This window comes from Hippoglossus stenolepis, chromosome 14, assembly GCF_022539355.2.
Source record: "Hippoglossus stenolepis isolate QCI-W04-F060 chromosome 14, HSTE1.2, whole genome shotgun sequence".
Lineage (NCBI taxonomy): Eukaryota > Metazoa > Chordata > Actinopteri > Pleuronectiformes > Pleuronectidae > Hippoglossus > Hippoglossus stenolepis.
The window spans coordinates 21,386,257-21,413,635 of NC_061496.1; the positions used below are offsets into that span (position 1 = coordinate 21,386,257).

General features: G+C 43.0%; 1 protein-coding gene across 1 annotated transcript in view; it reads left to right on the forward strand.

Moving 5' to 3' along the window:
- The first annotated feature begins 362 nt into the window (after window positions 1-362).
- The window catches only part of scfd2 (sec1 family domain containing 2), an 88,816-nt gene continuing 61,799 nt past the window's right edge, over window positions 363-27,379 (forward strand). Inside the window, exons 1-4 of the mRNA XM_035176514.2 lie at window positions 363-1,295; window positions 1,751-1,919; window positions 12,854-12,981; window positions 19,317-19,492. Of these exons, the coding sequence (XP_035032405.2) occupies window positions 482-1,295; window positions 1,751-1,919; window positions 12,854-12,981; window positions 19,317-19,492 (1,287 nt within the window). The 5' untranslated portion in view covers window positions 363-481. The remainder of the gene's footprint in view (window positions 1,296-1,750; window positions 1,920-12,853; window positions 12,982-19,316; window positions 19,493-27,379) is intronic.

Sequence of the window (27,379 nt, forward strand, 5' to 3'; positions counted from 1 at the left end):
TCTGACGGTTCAAGTGGTTTCCATGGAAGCATCAAGTGACAGCGCCTTGTCATTGGTCAGAAGCTGCCTCGTGCTGGGTTAGCCAGCAGTTAAATTAAGCTAACTGCTGTAACTGTTGGTAACAATAAATAACTGCTGACATAAAATATGTGTATATGTTTTTTAAGAAATGGCCGTTCTGAAGTATTCCTTACCCTTTCAGTAATAATGACAGTAAGTTATAGCGACCCAGTAATTTATATTCATTTGAAAATAATCATATATAATATAATATTAAACCGTCTTTAGGGGTTCTTGGCAGTTGCGCTCTGGATGCTGCTTATCTCCATAGCAACGATGCAGCTCTACAGTGACGTGTTTGTGCTGCGACGCGCGCCTCGCCACGTCACCTTTGGGAGACTCGTGTGTTTGTTTTGCTTGTGCCCCGCAGATGACAGCTCTTCGGTTCCCTTGCGTGTAGCTCACACCGCTCACCGGCAGAATGCTGACCGCGGAGGACTTCTCCCGCTTCCCGCTCCTCATGTGGGAGAAAGTGCTGTCGAAGGTGAAGAAGGCGGTGGTGTTTATGGATGACGAGTGCGCGGAGGCTCTCCACTGGAGCGGAGGTGCCGCCGCCTTGTTGGAGGCAGGAGCCCGAAACGTGAGGCAGTTCTCCAGCTTCGAAGCCTGCGGTGCCCACGAGCCGAAAGCCGTGTTTGTGGTGAGCACGCTGCTGAAGGGGAGGACAGTGGACGTCATCAAAGACGTCCTCTCCCTCAGCCACTTCCAGTACTGCGTTGTCCTCACCACCGTGGCTCACTCCGTTCACCTGCTCGCCAACAAGGTGACCGCGGAAATGGAGGGCAACCCTGTGTTTGAGCAGTTTGAGGAGAAGCTGTGCGAGTGGATGGGCAACATGAACTACACAGCTGAAGTGATGCACGTGCCGGTGGTCTTCGCCCCCGTGTCACAGCAGCTACTCCTCACTCCCATGTTTGCCCACCTGTTTCCCCTGCTCGGCCCTGACCTGGCGACAATCAATGAAAAACGACCAGAGAAGAAGAGATTCGGGAGCCTGGTCGATGTAGACATGAACTGCCTCCCTGCTGAGCTGCAGATTGAAATCAAATCCTTGACGTCAGCGTTAAATGCGATGTTTGAGGCCACAGGCACCAAGGAGGAGAGCTTCTCTGTAGGCCCCATGAGCCGCATCATAGCAGCAGAACTGGCCAGTCACCCTCAAGCGAAGAGTCGAAGGAAAACAGCCCCTAATAAAGCGTCGATCATCTTTGTGGATCGAACGATGGATCTTACAGGTGAAATCTCCCTAACCTTTGGACTAGATCGTGTCCCATCGATCTTAAACTTTGTATACACATCACAATCCAAAACGTCTTGGCCTTATTTAGCATCATCAAATCAAATTAAGCCCATATTCACAAATCACAATTTGCCTAACAGGGCTTAACAAGGTGCAACATCCTCTGCCCGTACCCCTTCAACAAGTGTAAGGGAAAACTACGAAAAAAATAACTTTTAACAGGGGAAACAAACCTCAGAGAGAGTCACAAGTTAGGGATCTCTCTCCCAAGACGGACAGAAGTGCAATCAATGCCACGTGTATTAGAGCACATCAACCAAATAACTACATTCATGAGAAAAGACATGATAACACTACAACATATAAATTGACATCTCTATGTATGCAGAAATTGATGTTGATATATTTCCACTATTTGGTCGTATAAATTCCCAATGTGTTGGTTTTCAGGAGCTGTTGGTCACCATGGTGACAACCTGGCAGAGAAGATTCTGACCGTGCTCAAACCCTTACCTGGTCATGTGACAGATGTACAGGTGGATATGCTGGAGCTCACCAGTCTGCAGCGCACCCCTCACTCCCAAAACACCCTGGCCCCCGGCTGTCTCGCACAACACCAGTGAGTGCATCTCTACAGACCATAATTCTAGAATGTTCATTCATTTCGGTAGCCGCCACTATTGATAATATTATGCACACACCGTCACTGCTTCACCTGTATGTCTGCACTGTACCCTCATCTATATGTCCCCACTAAAGTTTTCAAATAGAGTATTTTGGCAATGCATTTAATGCTTGAGTCTTTACAGCTCAATGTGTATATTAGACCCAATATGACACTTAAAGGGATAGTTCACCGAAAAATGAAAATTCGCTAATTATCTACCCACCACTAAGCCGGGTGGAGGGGTGGGGGAAGTGCTTGAGTCCAGAAAACACTTTTGGAGTTTCAGGGGTAAACAGAGTTGCAGCCAAATCCAATACAATTAGTAACTGGTTATCAATTTTTCAAACGTAAAAAATACTGCTCCTGTGGTGTCAACCAAGTGTGCATACGCATTTAAATTAGTTAATTAATTAATTGAAATGGCGTAATTTACACCATGTTTTTAGATTAAATGTCCTTTGACATTCTCCTCTGGAGCCACATTCACGTTTTCATGCACACACCTGAAAACCTGCACACAAGCTCTCGCCCAAGGGCATGCACGGGGTGTGCGTTAGCATTGCTACTTCCGCTAGCAACGCTTAAGCTTAAAACATGGTGTAAATGACACCTTTTCGAGTCAAATGTGGATGCTGGGGCTTCCGAACATTTGGATGACACCACGCGAGCAGAAGAAGGGGTCACAAACACTTTTTACCCCTGAAACTCTAAAAGTGTTTTGTGGACTCAAACACTTCACCCACCCCTCCATCGGCACAGTGGTTAGTAGATGAGTGAATACAATTTTTTCTGTGAACCATCCCTTTAACATATGATCAGATAGCAAGGTCAAGCCGTGTGTTTTCAAGAAATGAGTCCCAGTAGACGGAACTTGTTAATTTTGGGGAGCCTGGGTGATTTTGAAATTAAAAACACTGGAGCATGTTTTTCTCTCTCTGCCCTATCAACAATTACAATCAAGATTACGGAATGTTTTTCTGTGCAAGCCTTAACCGCTTCATATTAAAGTTCCCTCCAGGGAGAAGAGGTGAGTTTTTGTGCTCAAAGAGCTGCACTTCCCATTAGGAGGGCAAGACCTAGCTCTTTAAAAGGTCTATTGTAGTTTCTGCTTCAGATAAGTATACTGTCTCAGAAAGTCTCGCTTTCTAATCACAACCAATTAATTTGATACCACATAAATTAAGTCAAAAGAAAAATATTATTAAGGAAAGCCCTCGGTTCAAATATACCATCTGGTTTCTGCCTTTCTGTGCTGTCTCTGCATGTTCTCCCTATGCTTGTGTTTGCTCTACTGAGCTATGATTAAAATGTCCATAATTATGAGTTTAGTTTAATAGCACAGCAAATATTTGTATTACTGCCGACAAAGAGGGGATGTTTTTGTCTCTGTTTGTTTGTTTGTCAGCAGTATTGTACTAAAACAAAATGTTGGTGCATATCCGGACTAGGGGGCGGATCCAGTGATTTAGTTTTGTCACTGTGAGATCGGATGTTTTTCATCATTTTCATGGATTTCTCAGAGAATAATTCATGGATTTTAATGAAAGAAACATGTCCATGTCAGGCAATATCATGTGACTGCTATTCATGAGTATGAGCAATTTGTGCAGATCCACATAAAAATCGAGATGTAGTTCATGTGAATGTGGTTTCAAAAGGAAACTTTTAAGCCCTGTTTGTAAAAACTGGAGAACCATTTCTATGAGATTTTGTGGAGGGGTGGGGCACGACTCTAGGAAGAATCCATCCAATTTTGCTGCGGATCCAGATCAGAAGGTGGATTCACTTGTGAGATAGTGTCCTTTCGACATTTCCACTGATTTCTCAGGGAATAACTTTTTGAGTCTTGATGAAAAATGAGGCGTTTGTAGAGGACTGATATTTATGAGTTTGTGTGATTTGGTGTAACATGATAAACTTTAAGGGGAATGTTGGGCTGTGGCAGATGTTTGCGCTCTTCTGAATGCCATTCTCGTTAATGCTTTATTGATTTTTATCCATTGACAAGGATGAGGTTCAATTTATCAAATTTGACTCCAGTTCCAGATTTGGTTATTAAATCCAAATCCTTTCAAATCCCTTATAAAATATGTTATGTAGTTTGTATTGTACTAGAATGAAGACAGCCTATTTAAAGTACGTACCATTGTTATTTCCCTCTGAGCAGAGGTCATAAAAGATCATCAAATCAAAGTACCAACTTGTACCGAGGTCATAAAAGAACCCATACCTCCTGCTGACATGACCACAGTATACATACATACATGCTTTTTTACACACTTATTCCATGTGGTCCAACCCACTTATGTACAAAGATACACTCACCACCCAGCACCATCCCCCACTGAGTGGGTTGAGTGGCACATGACCAGCAGTAGGTGCCCGTGGTTCAGTGAAGCCTGCCTGGAGTCTTGGCTGTGCAGATGCACGTGTTCGGCGCCTGTGGTGGGGCTGTTGTACATGGCAGGGATTAGTTCTACATCATGTGTTCCACTCCCGCTTTGCCCCTTCATGTGGTTACAGGAGGAAAAGACTTTGACTGAGAAGAAGAGTTTTGTGGCCGGAGCTGTCATGCAGTCTTTCTGACCGCTTTGAGTTCATGATCAGGCTCAGACATGCACTACGTTGAATGCAGCAGGGCCTGTTCTGAGATAGGTGGGTGGTTCATTTGTATTGGAACCACGCTTAACTCTCACTGGTCCGTGCTGTTTAGACAGCTTGTACAGTAGCAGATAATGCGTGCACCGCCAGGGGGAGGTTGCACTGACCCTCAGATGCAGGGGTCAAGTATGGGGCACCTCAACCAAACACCTAATACACACATGAATGCATATCTCAATTTATTTTAGTTCTAAAGGTGAGTAGTTTCTGTACATTGATGAAATGTTTTTACCTTGTAGGCCTTTTGGTGTCGGAACAAGCCTATCTTCTCTCACTGTCTGTCTATTGGAAAGAGTTACGTGCACGATGATGATGGATAAAAGACGCCAAGTCTGAGCAGATGTTGAGTTCCCAGCATTTAATGTTTGCAATCATTGATCCAGATGTTTTTACCAAATATGAAGAGTCTCAGCCAAAAAAACACACTTAAACACGCACACACATCTTAGAACATTTAGATGACCGATCTAGATATAGTACACAAGCTCGAGCAGGTGCTGGGAGACAGATAGATGAAGACGTGTAGTAAGTACTGCGGTGGGTGCTGTGTTTGTGCGGAGTACATGTCTAATCGGGGCCGGCGGGATCAGTGGGAGCGTTATTGCCTGTGCTATCTCTGAGCAGATGGCCTAGTTGAGCCTTATCACAGATGTTTGGGAGATTGAAGTGCTGCTGAGGCACAGCAAGAACCAAGCCAAGAGTTCCCACTTCATTTAAATGCCTTCAAGTGCACAGCTCGCCACGGACAGTCTATGTCAGTCATCCTAATATGTTCAAGACAGGGCTCTGTAAATGCATGTTGTTAGAGGTGTACTTTCCTCAAGCATGAATCTCCCCTAATTCTACAAAATACACCAAAGTACACGTTTCGAAAAGGGACTGTTTTTTTTGCATGATGTGAGCTGTGCAAAACACTAGACCCTGGCTCCGTGTGGTTTGATTGTCTATGTAATAACTCCCCTTCTGCTGCCTGTTTATACACCTATGATTTGTTGAACTATTTTTAGCCTAAACCCACAGCGTGTTTTGATAGGTTTTGTTATATAGACCGACTCAAGCCCTTAAAATATTAGGTAGGGACCTAATTTGGACCTTTTGTATGATATTTCCTTCAGTAATTCCAGGATATTTTTAAAGATTACCATGTCTTAAACATTCTGTGGGTGGTTGTTGATTCTAGCTCTCCCTGCAAGACCCCACACTTACTTTGCAATTACTGTCGTATTGTCTTTCATAACCTGGTGTGAATTTTCCTGATCCGACAACCTGACTTTGACTGTGTGGTTTTAGTAATCATGCCAGAGAGAAAGTGTATTTTGTGTGTGGATGTGTGGGCGCGCATACACACACACACATCTGTGCAGGTTTTAGGTTTCTCTACTCGTACTGGTAATAGTACCTGGATGTACATTATGCATACTGTATGTAGAAGGATGAAAGTGCCTGTGGAAGTGTTTTTTCGTATGTACGTGTGTTTATGGTCAGGTCCCATCCAGCCCAGTCTGTGTAATTTGCTGTGCTTGGCTGCACAGTCCTTTTTAATCCTGAGTAGGACTTCTGAACCCCATTGGCAGAGGGCACCAAGTTTCCCTTAGTGTCAGACTGAACCCTGCACCCCCATCATCTGGCTGCCTTGGACCTTGAAACCTGTGGTGAGGAGTGTGTGTATGTGGGCAGAACCGAGTACGGGTGGCCAAGGTGCTCTGGGTCTGCCTCAGGAGCTGCTGAGCCGGAGCCAGGCAGAAAGAGTGACCGCACCCTGCCATGAGAAAACACTGCAAGGCTGCCATCTCCTCAGATCTGCCCAGCAGATCCTGCGTGTGCACCAGGGAGGGAAAACACCTATTTCTGTCCCAGCTGGGAAATATGAGCATGAATAAAAAGACGTGCACACTTATTTGTGTTCAGGCCGTGTGGGAAAAGTAACAAGAAGAGAAAGTAGAGTGTGGAAATGAGAGGGCAAATGACAGACAACTGAAAACTGCTAACCCTGTTGTTACCCCACCAACAATGAAGTAGATGGTTTGACGAGGGGCCACATTCTGTCTGTGGTGGTTCCTTATAGTGTAGAGATAGTTTTGCCATTCTATACTTATAGTGAACAGTGGCATAAACAGTTGAATGAAGATACAGTCTTTCAAGTGATTTATAGATTCACCAACATCTTTGCATTACATACTGATAACATGATCTCCCATACCGGCTGAAAACTTGTTCCTTACAGTCGCTAGTTTCCATGTCCCACTCTCACCGTAGTCGATCCTGCAGCCAATGATAAATCTTGGTCTGTGGAAAAGCAATTTGTTTATACAGTGTGTGTGTGTGTGAGGCACAACAACATTTCTGAGGGTTAATATATGAATCATGGTTAGTTTAAGGTTAGGGTTAGGCATGAATTGGTCATTGGGGGGGGTTAGGGATAAGCTTTTGGTTAAAGGCTGTCAACAATGAATGGAAGTCAATGCAAAGTCCTAACAAGGAGAGCTGTGCAATCGTATGTGTGTGTGTTTCAATACACAGGAAGTAGAGGTCGTCATGCCCACAGACAATTGCCTTTTCATTTCACGAATAAAACTGCCATTCTTAAGTAAGAATCAATTTTGCTTGTGTAGTTTTTTTGTTTGTTGCTGCAAAGAGTGAAGCTCAAGCTAAAATAGTCACAGTTTAATGTGGAAGCCTTCACCGTTCCCCCTCTGAGCCATATTTGTCTGTTTTTCCAGGAGACTTTCATCTAAGAATTTGTCACAGTGATTATATCAGCCTAGCCCAGAGGTCAAAGATAACTTCAGTTGTTTGCAGAAGAGAGTTGTTATCAGTCAGAAAGTGGAGCTTATAGCCACAAGTGTTTCAGATTTCCATGATGTCCCCTGGTCCGTCTATGATACCGTCTCTCTTTCTTCTGCTGCCTAATTCAGTTTTCACCTCCACTGCAGAACGAATCTCTTTTTGAAAGCCACATCACATCAGTCATGTAGATTAATATGTACGTTGTCACCATGCTCCCATCAGGACTTTAGTCCTGTATACTGTCATCTGCTCAGTAATTTGATTTTCACTGCACAACGTAGACTTACAAAAGAGCATGTGCACATTTACTCAGTGAGATGATAAAACTCCCCAATAGACGGCACCGTACACCTGCCAGTTCAACTTCTTCAAAGAGCCTCTGCTGCTGGATTTTATTTGAAATGTTAAAGAAGCCAAGACACATGAGGGAAGGAAGAGACTCCTGTGTAACTGCCTATATTTTTGGAATAACTGACATAATATCACATCTGTATTCTACAATTGGAGCCAACATCAAATGTTATGCACTTTTTCAAACTAGTGCGGTGCCTGTTTTAAACCTGTCTGTCTGGAACGGGTTCTTAGCTTGGCCTGTAAAAAAGAAACTGTAAAACTGACCTTAGAAATTGAGTAAGTAAAGACCTGCAGGACTCAGTCCACAGAACCCTGAAGCTGCACCACCACTGCTGCACAAAGAGCTGCTCACCTGTTTATTCAAAGTTTATTAGTATGGAAGTATCACGTGTCCGCACCTAATTTGACTGTGCACATTCCTGGGCCTTAGATAATACACATGCCAAGTATAAGGATGAACAGTGCTGGAGATATGTGTTCACATAGAGACAGACAGACGGAGAGAGTCTTTCCAAACTATCACTGTAAATGTATAAATGTAAGTTTACCGTGTAAATGATACATCTATACTTTAATTAACACACTAATGTAATTTAAAGGGTTTCTTCTGTTGTATTTCATTGTTATCAACTGTGTTCTTTCCTTCAAAAACCTAAATTGTAGTCACAAAGGATGTTAATAATGTATTTTACATATTAGTAGAACGATACATGGAGTCATCACTGAATAATGCCAATGAGCGCTCCTGTTACGTCTGTGTTGGTTTGTTTGAGTTTTTTTTCTTGTGTATCTCTTCTCCCTTCCTCACTTCCTGCAGAACTCCTCTTCCTCCTTTTTTTTTTCTCCATAAATCCATCAGGTCATTTGTCCCTCTTGCCAGGACATACAGACACTCAAGGCCAGGTCTGGTTTTGGTCCACTTCTCCCTTTCCATCTCATGTAATGTCCTGTTCTACATTGGGATGTTTACAGGAAACCCGGCAGTGTTTTTTGCCCCGTTAAAGACACTCCATAAATTACGTCAGCGAGGAATGGGGCTGACCTTGCACAATTCTAGTTGGTTGTTTCTGTTCTATGTAGGCCTGTCGGAAAATACTCCGATCATCTGAATCATCTGCACTGGGAAACAAATTACAGGCTGGTTTATGCAGTGTGCTGAGTGTGACGTTAGACACGCTCTATCGCATTAAGGTTGCATTAGCATGCACTGGGGAGTGCTGAAGTTTGTGGTTGTGTCATGTTGTACAGATGCTGATAAACACAGAGAGGTGGTGTCAAATAGTTATGAACTGTGAGCTGCTCTGCTATCTAAGTTTTTGTATATATCCAAAAACTTAGATAGCATCAAGCATCAAGATGAAGGCAACCGGATAAGCTAAGGTTTGGTTTCAGGGAAACACAACTACAAAAATAAATAAAAAGGTGATGCCATGTGAACCTCAGAACTACGTAAATTATATTTAGTTTCTATAGAGACCTAAGGCTGTAGTTACAGGTTTATCTTTGTTTCGTACTGCCTGTGTGGGGCCTGTTCTAAACACACCTGTTTAATTGTCCTGTTGTGATGCTGGTTGCAGTTGTCTTTCTGAAACTGTAAAAGTGACCCTCAGTAATTGAGCCGTGGCAAGAAAAGACCTGCTGCTGGACTCATTCCACGGAACCCTGAAGCTGCACCACCGCTGCTGCACAAAGAGCTATTCACGTGATTATTCAAAGCTCAGCAAAGCTCAACTCGTTACGCAGAACCCCCCCCCCGAAATAGAGAATCAGTTGTCATTTCCGAATCATGAATCGCATGTCCAAATAGCACCAAATTCAATTTACTTGGATCCTTAACAATACACATATTAAGTGGGAAGCTGACAAGTAACGGTTCTCGCGATATGCGTTCACAAGCAGACAGACATTTCTGGAATGAGTCGAGTAAATGTCCTTAAATAAAAATACACATTAGATTATTTGATTTGAAAGATTTGAATGTTTTTAGTTTCATACGGCCCTCACAACCCCATCAGCAAAATCCAGGGGAAAAAAGGTAAAGCTCCTTGCTAAGCTAATTGCTCCGATCCAATGCCTGAAGATGAGCATATTAACAATGTTATCAATTCCTTTTTATAGAGGCTGGACCATATATGATGACAATGTTCACATTTTAAATACTAAGTTCAACCTAGAGATATAAAAGTTTGGGGTATAGTAATATGATTTAGAGAAGTGAGGAGGACATGTCCCTGCCATCCCTGTGGAAACGACAACCTTGTGTTTTACTATGCAGAGAGTTTAACTTTCAGCTCCCGACATTTGAAGATATTAACTTATGAGATTTCTGCCAACACTCAGTACAATAGTATCTGATTTAATTTCACTTGAGGTGCTCAAAGCTTTGAGAAATTACTTTTACATACAGTCACTGCAACATGCCTTCTCAGAAACAATATCCTGGATACCTCCATATAATTCTCAGACCTCAAAGTTTTATTGGAGTTAGTTTGTTCAGTAGAAATATTCCCCATGAAAGCTGTCGACAGCATGTTAAGTGGATTAAACAGAGAAACTGGGACAGTCTGGAAAGAGCTGAACTTTTAAATGTCATTTTTCGATGGTTTGAATCACCACAAACAAAATTACATTCGCATCTGAACTCTCAGAAGCACACGTCTCAAACATCTGTCGAATATAACAAATACTAGAATGTAAAATAAAGTAATTTGAATGAGCTGAGCATTTAAAGACATGTTTCCACTCCTCTCAGGGGGAACCATCAACCGTGTGTGTTACATGACTCGGTTCTGAATCATGTCATGAATGCTGAATTTAGCAGTGGGAGTGAGGGTAGAGAAATAAACACTTAAACGTATTTGTACACATGAAGGGGGGTTGATGAGGGGGCACCGGAATAGGGAGTAAATTTTAAGAAATCCTGAGTCAGAACAGTTTGAGCCATTCTTTTCTTCTGCCTCATTCGCTTCCAGGAACACTGTCCCCCTCCTCACCCCCAACTCTCATTAATGACTTGGACAAGGCCAGAGGTATTTCAACACTTAAACAGGCACATATGTGGACATTCTTTCACGTAGTACGCACATCTCCCTTCAGTTACAGTATGTGGTGCTTACCTGCCTTTTAATGGTACAACACACACACACACGCACGCACACAAATTTAGTGGAATTCAGTTTGTCCACAAATGGCCAATCTCTCCAGACACTCTCACTCACCCTGTCTGAGCATGTCAGAGAGGACACTGGCTATACTGGCTTCAAAAGTCAAATGCAAGAGTGCCCCCTTCAGGCGAGCAGCCTTTTCAGCAGAGAGAGCCACTCTGCGCTTAATGCTTGCAGATGGCCAAGCACACGCACCCCACACCCCCAACCCCCTCTCATAGTATGGTAGTTACTCAGCAAGGTCCCTGGCTGGTTATGGACCCTGTCTCACACCCTGCCAGTATAAACCTCACCCCTCACCCCTCAGCTCAGCTTTACACCCCCCCTCGGCTTCGTCTGACCAAATGGCCCATGGAAGGCGTCAGGGGAATAGGCCGGCAGGGAGGCCATAGTGTGGGCAAGGAGCCAAATGAGAACCATATTTCATTGACACTCTGCCGAGGGTCTCCGTCCTCCAAGAACACACGGATGCACAGGGTTGTGTGCAAACATATACCGATGCATGGTTAAAGCATCCTCAATCACAAACACACACACGGCTGCTCACATATTGCTGGTCAAGGCACACTGTTGGTGTTTCAGCCATGACAAATATGTGAGAATTTATGATTTGCGTAATAGTATAAAAGCGTCAAGTACATGGGAGGTGTTGTTCTGTTTGATTAACTAGAGTATTTTTCCCAAAGTGACACCATGTCGTAGCTCTTGAGTAATAGCTACAGTGAAGTACTTATTACTCACATCTTAATCACAGTTTAAGCAAACAAACAGGTTGTCACAAAGCACCAGATTTATTTTCTTGTTTCTCCCCAAAAAGTTTTTTCTACCGTAATCTGCCTTTACATTAGACTGTTGTCCTGAGGTGAGCTGTGTTTGCCGGTCTTTGTGTCTGGCTCTAGTGTGAAGATGGCGGGCGTCCCAGTGTGAGCCCCTCTCCTCCCCATCTAGCCCCAGCCCAAGGTCTGGAACAGATTACATCTGATATTAAACACATGGCAGCAGTTAGAAAGCAGAAAAGGCGAGAGAAGAAAAAAGTTTTAAAAAAAGAAAGAAAGAAAAACAAAGTGGATTTGTCAACGAGCTCCCTCCTACCTTCCCTCTCTCTCTGTCCTTACCTCCTTTGCTCTCTTTGTCTCCTTCTCTTCACAGTTTCTGGTCACTCCTGAGAGAACAGAGGAGATCATGTCTGCTGTTCAGTGTAGCTGTCAAAGGCAGAGACGGAGAGAGAGATGTAGACTGGAGAAGTGGCAGTGGCTTTTTATCAGGACAAGAAATTCAAGAGTAAAAACAGACAGAGCAGTAAAATATGATCATAGCTTGAATTCAGATTCAGGGAACATTTCATAAGAAAAAGTGTCACTTTCTGTGAAGTTAATGATGGTGAAGGTCCTCAGTGACACTCTTTGATTCTCTCATGAAAAGACTAAGGGCTGTTTCACTGCTCATGGCAGATGGTAATGGTCTTACCCACATGCCTTGTCTTGTCTCTCCCTTCGAAGATGTGGATCACAGTGTTTCATAACCTTGCAGATAATGAGACCAGGGACTGAGATGGTATCGGGAGGAGCCCTGGTCTCCAGACTGTCTTGCTGTGTCATTGATGTAAGGACAGCTCTGATAAGTCCAGAGGAATGTTGGCACACAGACACTTTAGGTGGATTGAGAACATTCTAATGTTCCCTGCGCTAATTTCAGCTTTTTCCTGTTAGTGTTCCCATCGGGGAGTCACCACTCCCTGGCCAGCAGGCTCTCAATCACAGAGATGAGCTCTCAATCACGTCCATGTGTTTACATTCAGAGGCCCGCGTGCTCTGAACACACGGCAGGAATTGCAACAGTTGTTTTGCTTGGTAGTAATCACACAACTCCTACTACTGTGTTTTTCCCCATACTGACCTTTGTGATTGTTCTACCTCTCAGGTCACCTGCAGCACAGTCACTGTGGGAGGCCATGCTGACCAGTAAGCAAAAAGAAGGGGTGATGGAGGTCCGGCGGCAGTTGGTGGAAGCGGCCAGTAAGGAGAAGCTGCCAATCAAGATGAGCATGGGTAAGATGCAGAGTTCTCATCTTATTTCTCATAGAGAAACACAAATTCACACAAAACACAGAAACTAAAAATAAATAAATAGTAATTTTCACATTGAATAACATGAGTAAAAGGTATTTTTCTTGGAGAGAAGTTCATGTTAGTGTTGCAGTGTTTTGTGCAGAACCATAGCGCCTCCTACTGAGATCCAGGATCTCTGCTGTGTATTTGCCCATGTGGCCACAGAGGAAATCTGAACCACATGTTGGCTCTTTGACACGCACTCATACACACACACACACACACACACACACACACACACACACACGCACACACGCACACACACATGCTCCTGCGCACACATGCTGCTTTCGAAAACTTTTGTTGTCTGTTAATGAAGCAAAGGGGCTGAAGCCAGGGATAAAAATATGTGTAGGCACGCAAAAATAAAGTCATTACATGCACTCTTGTACCCTGCCCTTGTGCACATTCACCTTAATGCTAACCCTCTGACTCACATAAGTAATGGATATACTGCATGTACATAAACACACACACAGGTATCGGACTTATATGCAGGTTAGCATCTGACTGAAAGGGGATGTTAAAAGGGAGGAGCCTTGTGGTCCCTTGGCTCCTATAATCTAAGAGGTAAAAAAGGTCTTGTCTCTTTTAACAAGCAGGTTGTTATGTTGGAGGTCACACACACACACACACACATGCACACAACACTCACACCCTGCCAAGCAACTACATACACTTTCACACATTCGTGCTAAACAGCAGCAGCCCTTCTAATTCAGGGCGACAAATCCACAACAACAAGAGCGTAGAAAGTAAAAATAACAAAGAGATTGGAGGGACAGTAAAAGTGAGAAGGGATGAAGAAGGTGTAGCATGAAAACTGCTCCCGCCTGCTGACTGACAGCGTGTTGACTTAATGTCTTTGCCGAGAGAGAGAAAAAGAGAAAAGTGGGGGGAGTGGGACCAGCGTCAAACTCCTCACATACACTGAACCATTATACCCCACTGGCAGAGGACCAGACTCCACAAAGTCCCCTGAGCTCCTGGCGCACCCCCACACAGTTCCCATCCCTACCCACCAGTACCACCAGCCGAGATCTCAATCCATCATGCTCTGCTCATTGGAGAACAGGCTGAACCCAGTAACACAAAACGCTTAGCGTTAATACCTGTCTGCTCTCTCAGTGCCCACTCAATCTTGAGGAGAGTAGAATTTTCCACCCTACATTCTCACTCTGGTGGGTTAGGAACCAGAGTGAGTGGGTTAGGAAATACAGTATCTACAACAAGCCTTGCCTTCTCACATACACACTGACCCGACTTGGCTCCTTTTCATCACAACAGGATAGAATCATCCAGAGAGAGACAGAGAAAATAATCAATTTCTCCGAGCTGGAGTATGACCTGTTAGGTTTCCCATAGCACAATGGGATGATGAAATTCTCTCGCTGTGTGTTTTGTATGTGAGAGCGAGAGAGTGTGTGTGTGTAAAGATTTGGTTGTGCAGAGTCCATTTAGTGTTTATCTTGGGTGTTTTTGCTCTTAGCGGGGAATAAGTTAGACAGCTTTGGTTTCATCGTCCGTAAACGTGCTTTTATCTGTCCATCTGCGCGTGTGTTTATGTGTGTGTGTATACATATGCGTGCATCACAAGCTTATACAGTTTGTGTGTGTACTGTGTGCACTGATAGCCCAGTGTAAATGAGATGTGTTGTCAGGGCCTCTCTTCCTGTGGTGCGGCTCTAGGAGTTTTCACAGCAGGGATTGTATTCATAATTTTTTTATATTGAGATTTAGGGCAATGAAATAGTGTAATTTCATTCTAGTTTCAAATGAGCATTTATTGTGTTTCTTTAAAAATGCTTTTGCACTTCATCTAATACTTGATTCATGGCTTTTCTTCTTAATGTTAAAGAATCATGCCAACATTAGACATATTTTGGGACCTTTACGGTTCTATACAGTTCTATGCAATAATAGCAATCAGTCAGTTAATGATGACATTATTAATGTGTTTTAATTGGACATTTCTTAGAGACATACATGATACACACTGCTCATGTAACAACTTTGACAGCATCACATTTCAAGTCACTCCTAAACCTCTCACATGGATTGTTACATTTATGAATAAAAGAACAGGTCTCAAATCAGGTCAGACATTATTTGTGATTAGGGCTTAGTGATAAAACAATATTAATAATTATTCATCAACTGCAATATAACAAAAGTTTACAAAAAACAACCTTCACTCAAGATCAACGCTTATGGTCATAATTATCGGATTTGACTGACATGAACATGTTTATCTTGAGAACATGTTTTGGCCAAATTGCCAAGCTCTATTTGTGATTATAAGAACTTTAACACATACCTCATGCAAACACAGGATGTTAGCCATAGCAATGTTGTTCCATTGGTTGGTTTCCTGCAATGATCCAAACTGAAGTACCACAACAGCTATTGGACAGATTTAGATGAGCCCCTGACTTTTTTCAAATTCGTGGTTTGACTGAAATTTCACAAGGACTTTTGGATAGATTGCTATAAAATATGGTGATGTGTTTCCTTTATGGTGATTTGAAATAACATTTCAGACTTCGGGTTATTATTTAATTTTGTCCAACACTTTTGTTTACTACCAAATGTCTGCAAACCTAATGACATTCACATCAGTCTTAGCTGTACGCTGCATGTGCTAAATAATGTTTATGAACATGGCAACCATTTTAACTGCCAGACGTCTACATGTTAGCATTTTCATTGATAGCATATTGATATAAGGATTTAAATGAAGTAATGCTGCACCTACGTACAGTCACAGAGCTGCTGGAATGGCTTTTGACTTCTATGTTAGAGGTATACAACACAACAACTGTACCAAAACAAGAAAATGTCACTAATAAGGTCAGAATTTGTGAACATCAAAACGTAGGCCAGCAACTGCACTCAAATTTCAGTCCTTAAGTCATTTACATTCATTTGTAACTGAAGAGAAACCACAGATAAAAAAAAAAAAACTACGACAGATTCTAGTGAGAGTCTGTTTAGTTTTGGCGATGTAGCTGCCCTGTTACCCTGAGCTCTCCCAATTCTTCACAGTACAGTACTGAAAGGAGCCCCAACGTGCATCCACAAATGAAAGTTTCAGGACTTTCCTCCTCTTGGACTGCATAAATAAAAATCTCTCAGCCTTCCTGTGTCCCCCATCCATGTAGAATTACTTATGAGGCTGTCCAGCTGCTGAGGCAGGTCACCACTCGGCTCCACGCTGACAGCAGACATCACTTAGCCTCTGACTAACCCTGTGCACCTCGAATGCAAGTCATCTTCCAGTAACGGGACTAAATCACCGGTGGCCCCTGCCCCTTTTTGCATTGTTCAGGACTTTGATCATGGCCGAGCCTCAATTGCCACTTCTGCACATCAGTCTGAAATGGACAAGACCTTCCAACAGTTTATAGCATGGGACTGAAAATGTGATTTGTTTTATTGCTGCTCCTGCAATAAATTCACTTCTAGGACCATTAAAATTGGGAAAGGGTTCACGTTTGTCAAGACAAACACTGTATTATACTGTATAGTATCAGTAGTGGGAAGTAACTAGGTACATTTACTCCATAACTGAACTTAAGAACACATTTGAGTTACTTGTACTCAACATAAGTATTGGTATTTTTGCAACCTCATACTCCACTACATATCCAATGGAAATATTGTACTTTTTACCCCACTGCATTTATCTGACAGCTTCAGTTACTTTTTTAAATAATGTATCTCCAGATGCGTTAATGCTGAATGTTTGGGATAGAATGAAGGATTAACTGTTTCTTTATGTGTTGACAAAATATAAAATATATGCTTTAAAAAGTGCCTGGGATTAGCCCCGAAAATGCATCATCACGAAGCTGAAAACTGTTGATGTATACATTGCTGGAGAATAAACTACTCAACAGTATATGAAGTACTTAAATGAGCTCAACCTATTCAGATACATCTACAGCAGTAAAATATAACTGCTGTAGATGTTATATTGTTATAGAAACTACACATTTCTGCAGTTGTAATGTTACTCCAAAAATATCAGATTGAATAGTAAAACATTTTACTGCACTAGGAGTAGTTTTACTTATCATACTTTAACTACATTTTGCTGATATTACATAAATACTTTTACTTATGTGAAGTTTTGAATGCATGGGTAATATTTTTAAATAGTACTTTTGTAATTATTTTAAAGGATCTGAATACTTCTTCCACCACAGTTGTTGAACAAAACAGAGAAGTTGAACATATTACTGTACCAGAAAAAATTATACTTCACACACAGATATTTTCTTTTAACATACTGATGTTTTCAGTCACCGCAAATTAAAGAACGTGTCATTAAATGCACTTACAGTTCCCTGACTGTACATAATTCAATTGATTAAATGGAAGTGCATTGTCTTCTTACATGTACTCTCTTATTTATTAGTCTAAGAATTACAACCTTTCCAGTCCTGCTTCTTACTCCACTCCAGAAACACTCGACTATGAAACCAGAGCTCAGCTGACAGATCTTCTCCCTGAGCTTCATTTTGCATCTGGCAACAAGATGCCTGAGGAATCACAGAACTTTTCAAGGGAACTTAAGTGACATAGATAAGAGCTAAGGCTCGGCCAGGGCTGTTTGATTGTGTAATGGAGAACAGGTTTTTGTGTGGCGAGTTCTTCTTTCTGCTTTTTCTTTAACATTTTCCCAGTCTATCCCAACTGGTCAGCCCGAGCTGTAAAGTCTGATCACATTTGGCCTAACACTGAACCGTTCTCATTGCCTCATCTCAGGTGAAATTATGCTTGGCCCTGGCTTTGGACCTTTTTCCTGGTTCTAAATTATGGTTGGCATATCAAGCTCGGTGAACCATGGTTCCAACTGCCTGGAGTTTTTATGACGGGATATGTTCACAATAAAGCTTTTCAGGATTTGGAATATTTCTGGACTGAAGCTTATTCTTTAGAAATACTTGAAACTTGACTCCCTTTTGTAGACATTTCTTCTGTTCCCCCCCCGAAATTCCACTTAACACACTGAATCTTTCAGCTCACTTTGGAAAATAGGTTTCTCAATAGGGGACTTGCAGAAATCTGTTTTGCTGTGGGGTTAACTTATCAGCCACTGTGAATATTAGTTGTACTCACTTCCCTGGACGATTCCTTTCGGAAAATATTTCACAAATGTACATCCACTTTTGCTGTTTAAAAAAATGTGTTTTCTTTACATTTTATGTGCCTTGATTCCATATTGTATTTAGTAATATGAAGCTTTCCGCTCTATTTTTTATCCTGCCTGTCTGTTTCTCTTCTAGTCATGTGTTTGGCCTCGCTAAAGAAAACACTGGCCATGTAGTCCAACAGGAAATACTCCCACATCTGGTGCTGGTTCAGAACATCAACATGAAGAAGTGGGCTTTATGGGGAGTTAATGTGCCCCCTCTCTATCCCAGCCCCTGACACAGCCCCACGTACCTCCAGGCCACCATACACACCCCCTTTACGCCTTACAGCCTTTACACCACTCTTCCTGTGTCTCTGTGAATCTTCGTGGGAAGGGCGGGGCGAGGGAGGGGGTCCCTAAATGGTGTGAGGAGTCCAACCTCTTTCTGGTGCCTCTATAAATAATACGTCTCTGATTTACAGTATTAGTCACACTTAAGAAGGGCGCTTAAGAGCTCCTATCTGTGTTGCTGCACCTCGGCTAAATGCATGCACACACACACACACACACACACACACACACACACACACACACACACACACACACACACACACACACACACACACACACACACACACACACACATTTATATATAATCTCAGTGATGTTTAGTCATATACTGTGACTCATATAAACATTTCACTGAAAAGTCTGACAGTAACTCTCAACCTGCTCTTGCACATATAAAGGGTATTGCTTCCTGGCTGGCACAGCCACACTCACACACATACACACCTCTGCACGGCTTGTGCTCTCACCCAGCCTGGGGAGCTTTTGCTCATTAAGATAATATTATTGTTTGCTTTGGTATCAGTCATCCCCCCCTCTTCCCAAAACTGAGTATATGATAGTTATTAAAAAGGCTGTTATGCTTGGGAAAGGTTGTCTATTTGTTCTGTTTTCACACTCCATTCTTCCCATCAGGAGGAGTTATTGTGTATTTGTGCTTGCATGTGTTTGAGTATACAGAGTACAATTGTGGCCTTTATATACTGTGTGATGAGCTTTTGCCAATTTTGATTGATGATTTTTTGATGACATAACATTTTAACAGTGTCTTCTTCTCTGCTTGCAGGTCGTGTGACCCCCGAGCAGCTGTGCTCCTACACGCAGCTGTTTCGGAACAGTTGGGGCGCTCTAGAGAGTCACTGCGGGTTGCTCCAGCTGGGCCTGGCCACGGCCCAGACACTCCGCCACCCCGACCTTCCCCGCTGGGACTCCTGCCTGGCCTTCGAGCGCCTGCTGCTGCAGGTCCGTCCTCATCTTAAACAAACCTATTGTCCATTTGTGTTACAGTGAATGGCAAAATAATTAGTTTTTCGACAGTCTCTTTATCTACAAAACAATATTTCTGAGGAATGCAATTACCTTTTTAATATTAAGGAATGCAGATCTAGAACTATCTAAAAGTATGTACACATTATTTTCAAAGTTATTCCAAAACCATGCCACCCTGATAGAATTCAGGAAAAAACTGTATATTTACTGGCAGTTAGTGATTAACGTGGTGATTATTCTTTCACATCTTTCCCTTGGTAAATATTTTATTGCCAGTGCTCTGCAGGTAAGTGGGTACTTGTGGTTCTCTAAACGGTGGCCAGAATGTTGTGTTAACTGACACAGACAGGAAAATACGCAGATTCCTCTCCTTCATAAACAAGGTCAGTTGTGTTTGTAGGGAAAACATTCAGATCGAGTAAACACTGCGCAAAAAATTCCAGATTTCCACTCATGTTATTTAGAAAATATAGGGATCTAGTTTACAAGGCCAGACTGAGGCGGATGTACACGTGTGTTAGACTTTTGAAAGGTCAAAATGCTAGTGTGCTAGAGATCACCAACAGAGGAGATGAGGGAAAGTTGGATTGTAGGAATAAATCAAAACACAGACCAGCAAGTCATCACTTCTCACTCTAACATCTTATTCCAGATCTTAACCTGCGATCAGTGTGTGTTCTAAACCCTTTGTATCACCAGGGTAACCAGCTAAACAGCGCCATACTATGAGCTAACTAATGCTAAAGCCAATTCCCCTGTCTCTTACCTTTCTATTTTCATTGAGTCTTTTCATATTCCTGAAGCTGTAATGTAAACAGTAGGACAGCAGAGTATTTAGGAGCTTATTAAACTAAATCACGGAAAAATAAAACAAGCTTGCAGCAGTGCCCCATGCCTAATTGGAATTTGAAAACAACCTCATAAACCTTGGACCTCAGCTGGGGCCATTGCTGGTTTATTAAATAAAGGAAGAAGACTTTGGGGCTTAAAGTTCCAGTATTCATTTACTCCATGACTCCACTTTGATCCTCTCCTCCATGGTTCTTCACTTTACCTGGATCATTCGAAGTACAACGTTCTCACCACTTTGTTTAGTTTCAGTCTCAGAGCAATCAGGCTTCTGAGGTGACCGTGCTCTCAGGTATAAGTGGGTCTGGTTAAACTGATGGTGACTGTGTTAGTAATAGACAGTTGTTGTATTTAGCTTTGGGATAGCATACATAGCACTTGGCCTAGATTCAAAGTGGCATTCTTCAGGAATCAAATCTCATAATCAGGCCTTGAGCGCAATGTGAGAGCTGGTGTTTGCAATCAAAACGGGCCGGAGTTTTATTGCGGTATTAAAGGAAATGAGCTGTTTGTCCTCTGTGCCCCCTGTGTTTATTTAATTTCCATGCAAGGTTTACGCTTTGGCTTCGACATGGACAGAGAGAAGTTAATTACATTACAAAATGGCGGGATGAAACGCCTTTCAGCTCTGTCTGTCGGTCAAGGCTGTGTTTGCTCTGCCTGAGTATGTGAGGGCTGCTGTGGGCACCACTAGGCAGAGCTGGACACTCCATTGGTGGTGGACACTGGGAGTTTATTCAGGCCAGCTCGTCTGTGGTGCACAGTGGCCAGTGGCCGTACTGAGGCAAAGGGCCATCGAGTTCATGGGCCGGCCTGGTTCATTCCACTCCAATGATTTGTCTGTATAAAAATGTCTTTACTATTTTGTGACTTAAACTACAACACAGTGGTTTACCAAACATTGTATATGAAGTGGACGACAGGACAGGTCCCCAAAAGTGAAGCCAAACCACAATGATCGCTCCTGGTGGCTGGCTGCAGTATAGATCATCAACCCCGCCTCTCCATTTTAGTGGATTGAAAATGGACTAAAATAAAATTATTATTATTATCAACATTTTAGCTAGCTCTTATAACACTGAGTTTTGTTAACATGTTAATTTTCATGGTAAATTTGGTTTTATTTACTTATATGATGACTGAAATTGGGTGAAAATTCGAGTGATGTCATCTGTACAACGTTGGCAGTAATTTATCCCGGTTATTTTGGCATCATTTTTTGGATGGTGGATTTTGTATTCAGTCTACAGCTGTGTCCCAATTTCGTGGGCTGCCAAGAGTCCAAACGCTGAACCGAGATGAGACAGTCTGGTCTTCTAACATGTGTACCATTAGCTGTTTGGTGGAGTTAAAGTGTGATATCCAAGCATTGGCCATCTTATTGCTTGCCGTTCCCGGTACTTGGCACACTGCTGTATACCGCGACTAGACTGTCCTACACTGCAGCCTCTTAGTATGTGGCCCCTGAATTGAGACATAGCTGAATTGTCCTACTCATGAGGTGGTGCTTTAATATCCTGTAACCCATGTCGGACGTTGGAAAACGTTTGGTGCTTTGGCAGACTTTTAATGGCTGCCTTTGCCAGTAAGACGATATACCTGGGAGGTTAATAAGATTTGGGCTCAGCTTTGGTTATGCAGGTTGACATGTTAGTTGGACTTTGATATACACTGTTTATACTGCAGTTGGATTTATTACCCCCACAGTATACTACTTATATTTATGTGAAATGGCCACATATCTTCTTGGCTGGCACTGCCACCCTGCCTCTATCTGTACCCCCACCCCTGCTGCCCTTGGCCCTGGCTTGCCTGGCATGTAACTGGGTTTTTGGTCTGAATGGGGCAGATTGAGTAGCCTTGGTCCAGCTCCAGCCCACAGTTAGAGAATGTGTCTGCTAGACATGGTCAGCGCTGGTGTGGCCCAGGCAATAGGCAACAGACTCCCTCTTTCACCGCTTCCCAGAACATCACAGGCGCACCGCACTGCCCTCCCATCAACAGCCCAGTCAGAGCCTCTCCTTCACCAAGCTAAGCCTGCACACTGCTACTGTACTTCTCTCCCAAAGAGAATTGACTTGGAACAAGTTGCAGCTATAAATTTCTTCTAATGACAGACATTTTAAGAGCCGGATTGTCTTTGAATGTCTGTGCAGCCACGTCACTGAACATGGGAGCGATTACAGCAGTGCAGTAGAGAGGCGCTAACCTCTCTCACCCCAGCCTGTTGCTTTCCTCCACTGGGATTACGAGGGCATGCCTCTGCAAACATTCAAGCCCCAAATTATTACTGGTCACAGCACAGCTCAGACAGAAAGCTGCACTCGTCTGCACTGGTCCCCCATCTCCCATGGGTCACGCAAATTGCCTACCTGGTTCATATCGCTGTCTCTACGGTATATTTGTGTTTAAGTTTGTAATACTATGTAATGTATATAAGTTTAAATAGAGCTCAATGAACCCAAACCCAACAGCCTTGGTATTCATTTTATGAAAATAGAATTCCATGGCAGAATCTTTTTTTAAATTGGTCATATTCACTCATCATTTATCTTCACATACAATAATATCCAAATCTACTGTATATGCTGCTGTGTCATGTATACTTGTATACAGTGTGTATATATAGTAATTGCATACAAGTATTCAGCCTGATAATCTAGTCTGTTAACCCCCCACCTCTGCCTAAAGACTCATGACCCTTCACCTCTATCCCTCAAACCCTCTTGGGCATTAACTGACCTGTAGAGGTCTGCATTGTGTCAGGATCCTGGCTAGCATCATTTCTTATGGCGACAGAGGAGGAAAATGTTGATATTCTTCCCAAGCGACCTCTTCTTATCTTAGCTGCATGCCACAGACAGACAGGGGGCTGTAAGCCTGTAATTGGCCTTTCCCCAGGGTATAGAGCCTGTCCCCTCATCCCATACATTCTCCATCTCTGCTGTGTCCCCGTTGGCTCCCACAGGGGGGGATTTTGCCGTGTTTTGCTGATTGTAACAAAGGGGTGTGAATGACTCTGGGGCGCTGCCCTCAGATGTCCAGCTTTGACCTCCCACACTACCCCACTGTTTTACAGCCTCACATCTGGACTGACCTGGACTGACCGTCTGCCCGTCTGCCCATCCATCCACTTTTTGAACCACATTCTGCCTCATCCAGCCACTGTGATTCCTCTCTATAGCCTCCTCAACCCTGGGGCAACACAGATCCCCTCAGCGAATGAACCACAGGAGGTTCAGGATCAACTCCTGTCTGTCTCCTGACAAAGTGGCCTCTCTGTCTCGCTCCCATCCTTTATCTCCAAACTGCACTTTATGTTGTACTTCTGTTTTAAAAGGGACATTTTTCCCTGTATCTCAGTTTTTCTCCAAACATATGCCTAATTTATATATATACACTGTGTACTGTATACTGTGTACTGTACAACATGAACTTAAAAAGTCAACAGCTCTGTACTTTGACGCATAATAACCCTTCCAAAACTTGCAGAGTTGGAAAAAAGACGGGTTTATCAGAAGAGTGAGTTATTTACCTATCTCTTCCTTCCTGTGTTTAGTTGGAGAGGATTACAGTGGGAGAGAAGAGCGGTGATGGGAGTTCACTCCCAGGAAGACCCAGGAATAGCCCCCATCTACAGCTCTCTTCCTCTCCCCCCTACCCCTTCTCAAAGCTCATACCCTGAGACGGCTGTGTTTACATTGTTCTGCGCAGCTCAGGCCTAATGTACTATCTGTTTAATAGGCAGAGAGAGGCCTGTTTATAGAGGGGGACCTTTTTAACAGAGGTGATGGGTTGGTGGGCCAGAGGGCAACACCAACTCATCTCACTTCCTGTTATCATTAGTTCTCTTCTCTATGACAGATAGGTGCTTGGCTCACTCTGCATTACTTATCCATAATCGCCCCGCCCTCCTGCTGGCCATGATTGTGCTCAATCCCTGTGCACTGGAAAATCAAGGAATACAAGAAGGCTCATCTCGTCGACTCATATTAAACCTCAATTACTCCACTTCTCAGCACAAAAGTAATTTGCATATACTGCATTTTAAATGTTCTAATAAGCGCCTTTCTACTACATGTACGTCTCAGCCCACTGAACTAAAACTTTATAGGAATTGCTTTGGTGTTAATAGCTGTGGAATTATAGAGCTACAGCTCCTTGAATGTTGAAGCCAAGGGAGGGATGAGCTCATAAAGGTTTAATGCACTAAACATTTTTACTTAAAGCAGTCTTTTTGTTTTGGCATTGTTCTCTAGCGAGTCAGGGTTGCATTCGCCGCATCTGTGGATATTTTTCGTACTGGTCTCTATTGTTTGGTGCGGCTGTTAAACTGTGGAGTCAGAACCCATTGCATCAGGAGGATTTTTCATGTGGCCCAGGGTGGTTTTTCGGTTGTTTTTTTGACAGATGTGTGTTTTTGAGGGTTCTGTAGGATTTTCAGTGATTGTTTTTTCACAGCCTCAGCCAAATGTTTTTCTCACACTTTCTTGCAGAGTGCAAATGTTGATCTTTCTTGGAGATCATCCACACTGCTTTCTCCACTTAAGCACACTTTTGCTATCTCAGATCTTTGTTGCAATGTGCTGTATTGTCATCCTGCAGTGTTTTGGTGAGGTGGTCCAGGGACCAGGATCAGAGGGGGGGGGCTCTGGGATCTTCCACTGACACCGGTGAGTCAGGTCAGTGTGGTCGGCTGACTTGGCCTGCTGGCGTCAGATTCATTTGAGCATGCGCCAACAAGACACCACAGACTGGGGAAAAATCCCACAATGCCCAGCATTCACCCTTAGATTGTTAACAAGGAAAGACCGTAAAAAAAGCTGACCATTAGGAAAGATGTCGGGGGTTTGAGACCCAACAATGACCTAGTGTCCTAGAAAGAGCTGGCCAACGAACCACGTCATACCTTTATATTCCTTTGACTGGCACTCGACACCTTCCCTCAGTTTGACAGGTCACTGCTCACTGTTTATATTAATTTTTTTCCCTGATGTTTCCCTTAAACTATGGTCAGATGTGCTTGCAGCTAAGTGTGTTTGCGGCCATGTGTGCATGCATGCATTCATGCATGTGCATCCTTTAATGTGCTTATTAACAGTGTCTCAACTTCCTGTTGTCACAAACAAGCTCTCTGTTCTCTGTAGAAAAGCTCGACTTCAGGACAGATTAACTATCAGGTCATTTGTCACTACCTGCTGAACACAGGCCAGGGAAGGTCACAGCCCACAGGACATGTATCTTTGTGTCTTAATGTCTGATCTTAAATGGAGACAGAGACACATTCCAGGACCTTTGAGTGTCTTCCTCTGTGCTGCTTAGAGCCAGATTAAATAGTTTGCATTGTGACTTATCAGTTAAAGATGATGAGTACTCCGGCAAACAGTTGCAGTTGAGAAAATTTGCTCCAGTTTGTATCGCTCCAGATGGACACGACAGTTCACACTCCTCTGTGCTTGGGTGACTGATGATGAATGCTCAGCCTTGTGAGCCCCTGGACAGTGAACTCTCTTTATTTGGCCAGATCTTTGCTGGTTTACACATTAAGGAGCATGATAGATTGGCAGTGCCCCCTACTGCTAAGGATGGGCAAAAACTTGAATGGGTTTAGTTGGGGAGTAGGAGTGACCCCCCCTTAGGTCACGAAACAAAGGTGGGACAAGGACTCCTCTTTGGTGTAATTGTACCCATCTGAAACCCCAGTTTGCACCTCCTTCTCCACCCTTCTGTTCACCCATACCCACCCTCCAGACCATCTTGTTGCCCCAGGGATTCGACCAGTCAACCAGAGGGAACAAGACTGACCAGTCACCATAGTAACTAAGCAGGCAGGGTCAAACCGGGTCAATCAGAGACAGATTTTGCCACCCTCGCTCTGTCATTAATTACCCATACTTCCCTGGGGCAAGACTCCATGTGTACCTACATAGCTCAACAGGCTGAATCCAAGTGGTTTGAGTGTATGATCAGGTGAAGCGCACCATTTGTTGCATATGTGTATCTATGACAAGGTCAGCGTCGTCTTTATTACCAACAGAGAGAGTGTGCCACCTCTGAAACTGGCGTGTCAAATGGAAATGTCATGTTAGCCATAATAACTCAAAACTTTCCTCTGACCCGTCTGATGTTACAGAGACCTTTCGTTCTAGAGGGACAACTTAAAATGGTTAAATGTTTGAAATGTTTGTAGCAGAGCGATTTCAGCATCTTAGTTTTATGTGTGAGTAACCAGAGCATATGAGTCCCTGTCCTTTTTAAGTTTTAATTACATCCACCAATGAGGTTATGTTTTCATTGTCGTTTGTCTGTCTGTCAGCAGAATTACGCAAAAACTACAGAACCAATTTCATTGGAACTTGTTGGAAGGGTGAGACATGGGCCAAGGAAGAACCACCCATAATTTGTTTGTGGACATTTTTCAGGGTTAGGGTTAGGCAATGTTTAATGTCTTAAACATTGCGAGATAGAGCTTTTTTCAACATTTTTGTTAATTTCTTAAGAAATAATTCTGACATCTTGATGACAAAATATCATATTTAGGGTACTAATATCTATGAGTGCAATTTGATGTGGTACAATTCAATTTCAAGGCACTGTTGGACCTTGGTGCAGGTACGCGCTCTGCTGAGTGCCATTCTAGTTTTCTCGTGACAACATTAGCTGTATCTGGTTTTGAGCTCAGCTCTCAACTTGAGTTGGAATTTGTATTTGTTCAGAGCAACGTGGACGAAAGAAAGTAGATACAGCTTCTTTTCTTTTTGTGTTTGGCAAGGTTGCCTTGTGTTGTTCTTGGAATCATCTTGTATGAGCTACTAATGAAAATCATCTGTGGTGGGGTATTTTTTTTTTTTGTGAGACCACTCCGCTCCCCCAATGACTTGATTGACATAAGTGTGCAAAGAATAGGGAGACAACCCCCTGGCCCCTTCTCTCTTTCTCTGCTGGGGTCTGAAGGCAGTTAAATATCTTATTGTCATCCTCTGGTTCCATACTCCTACTTTTTCTTGTTAC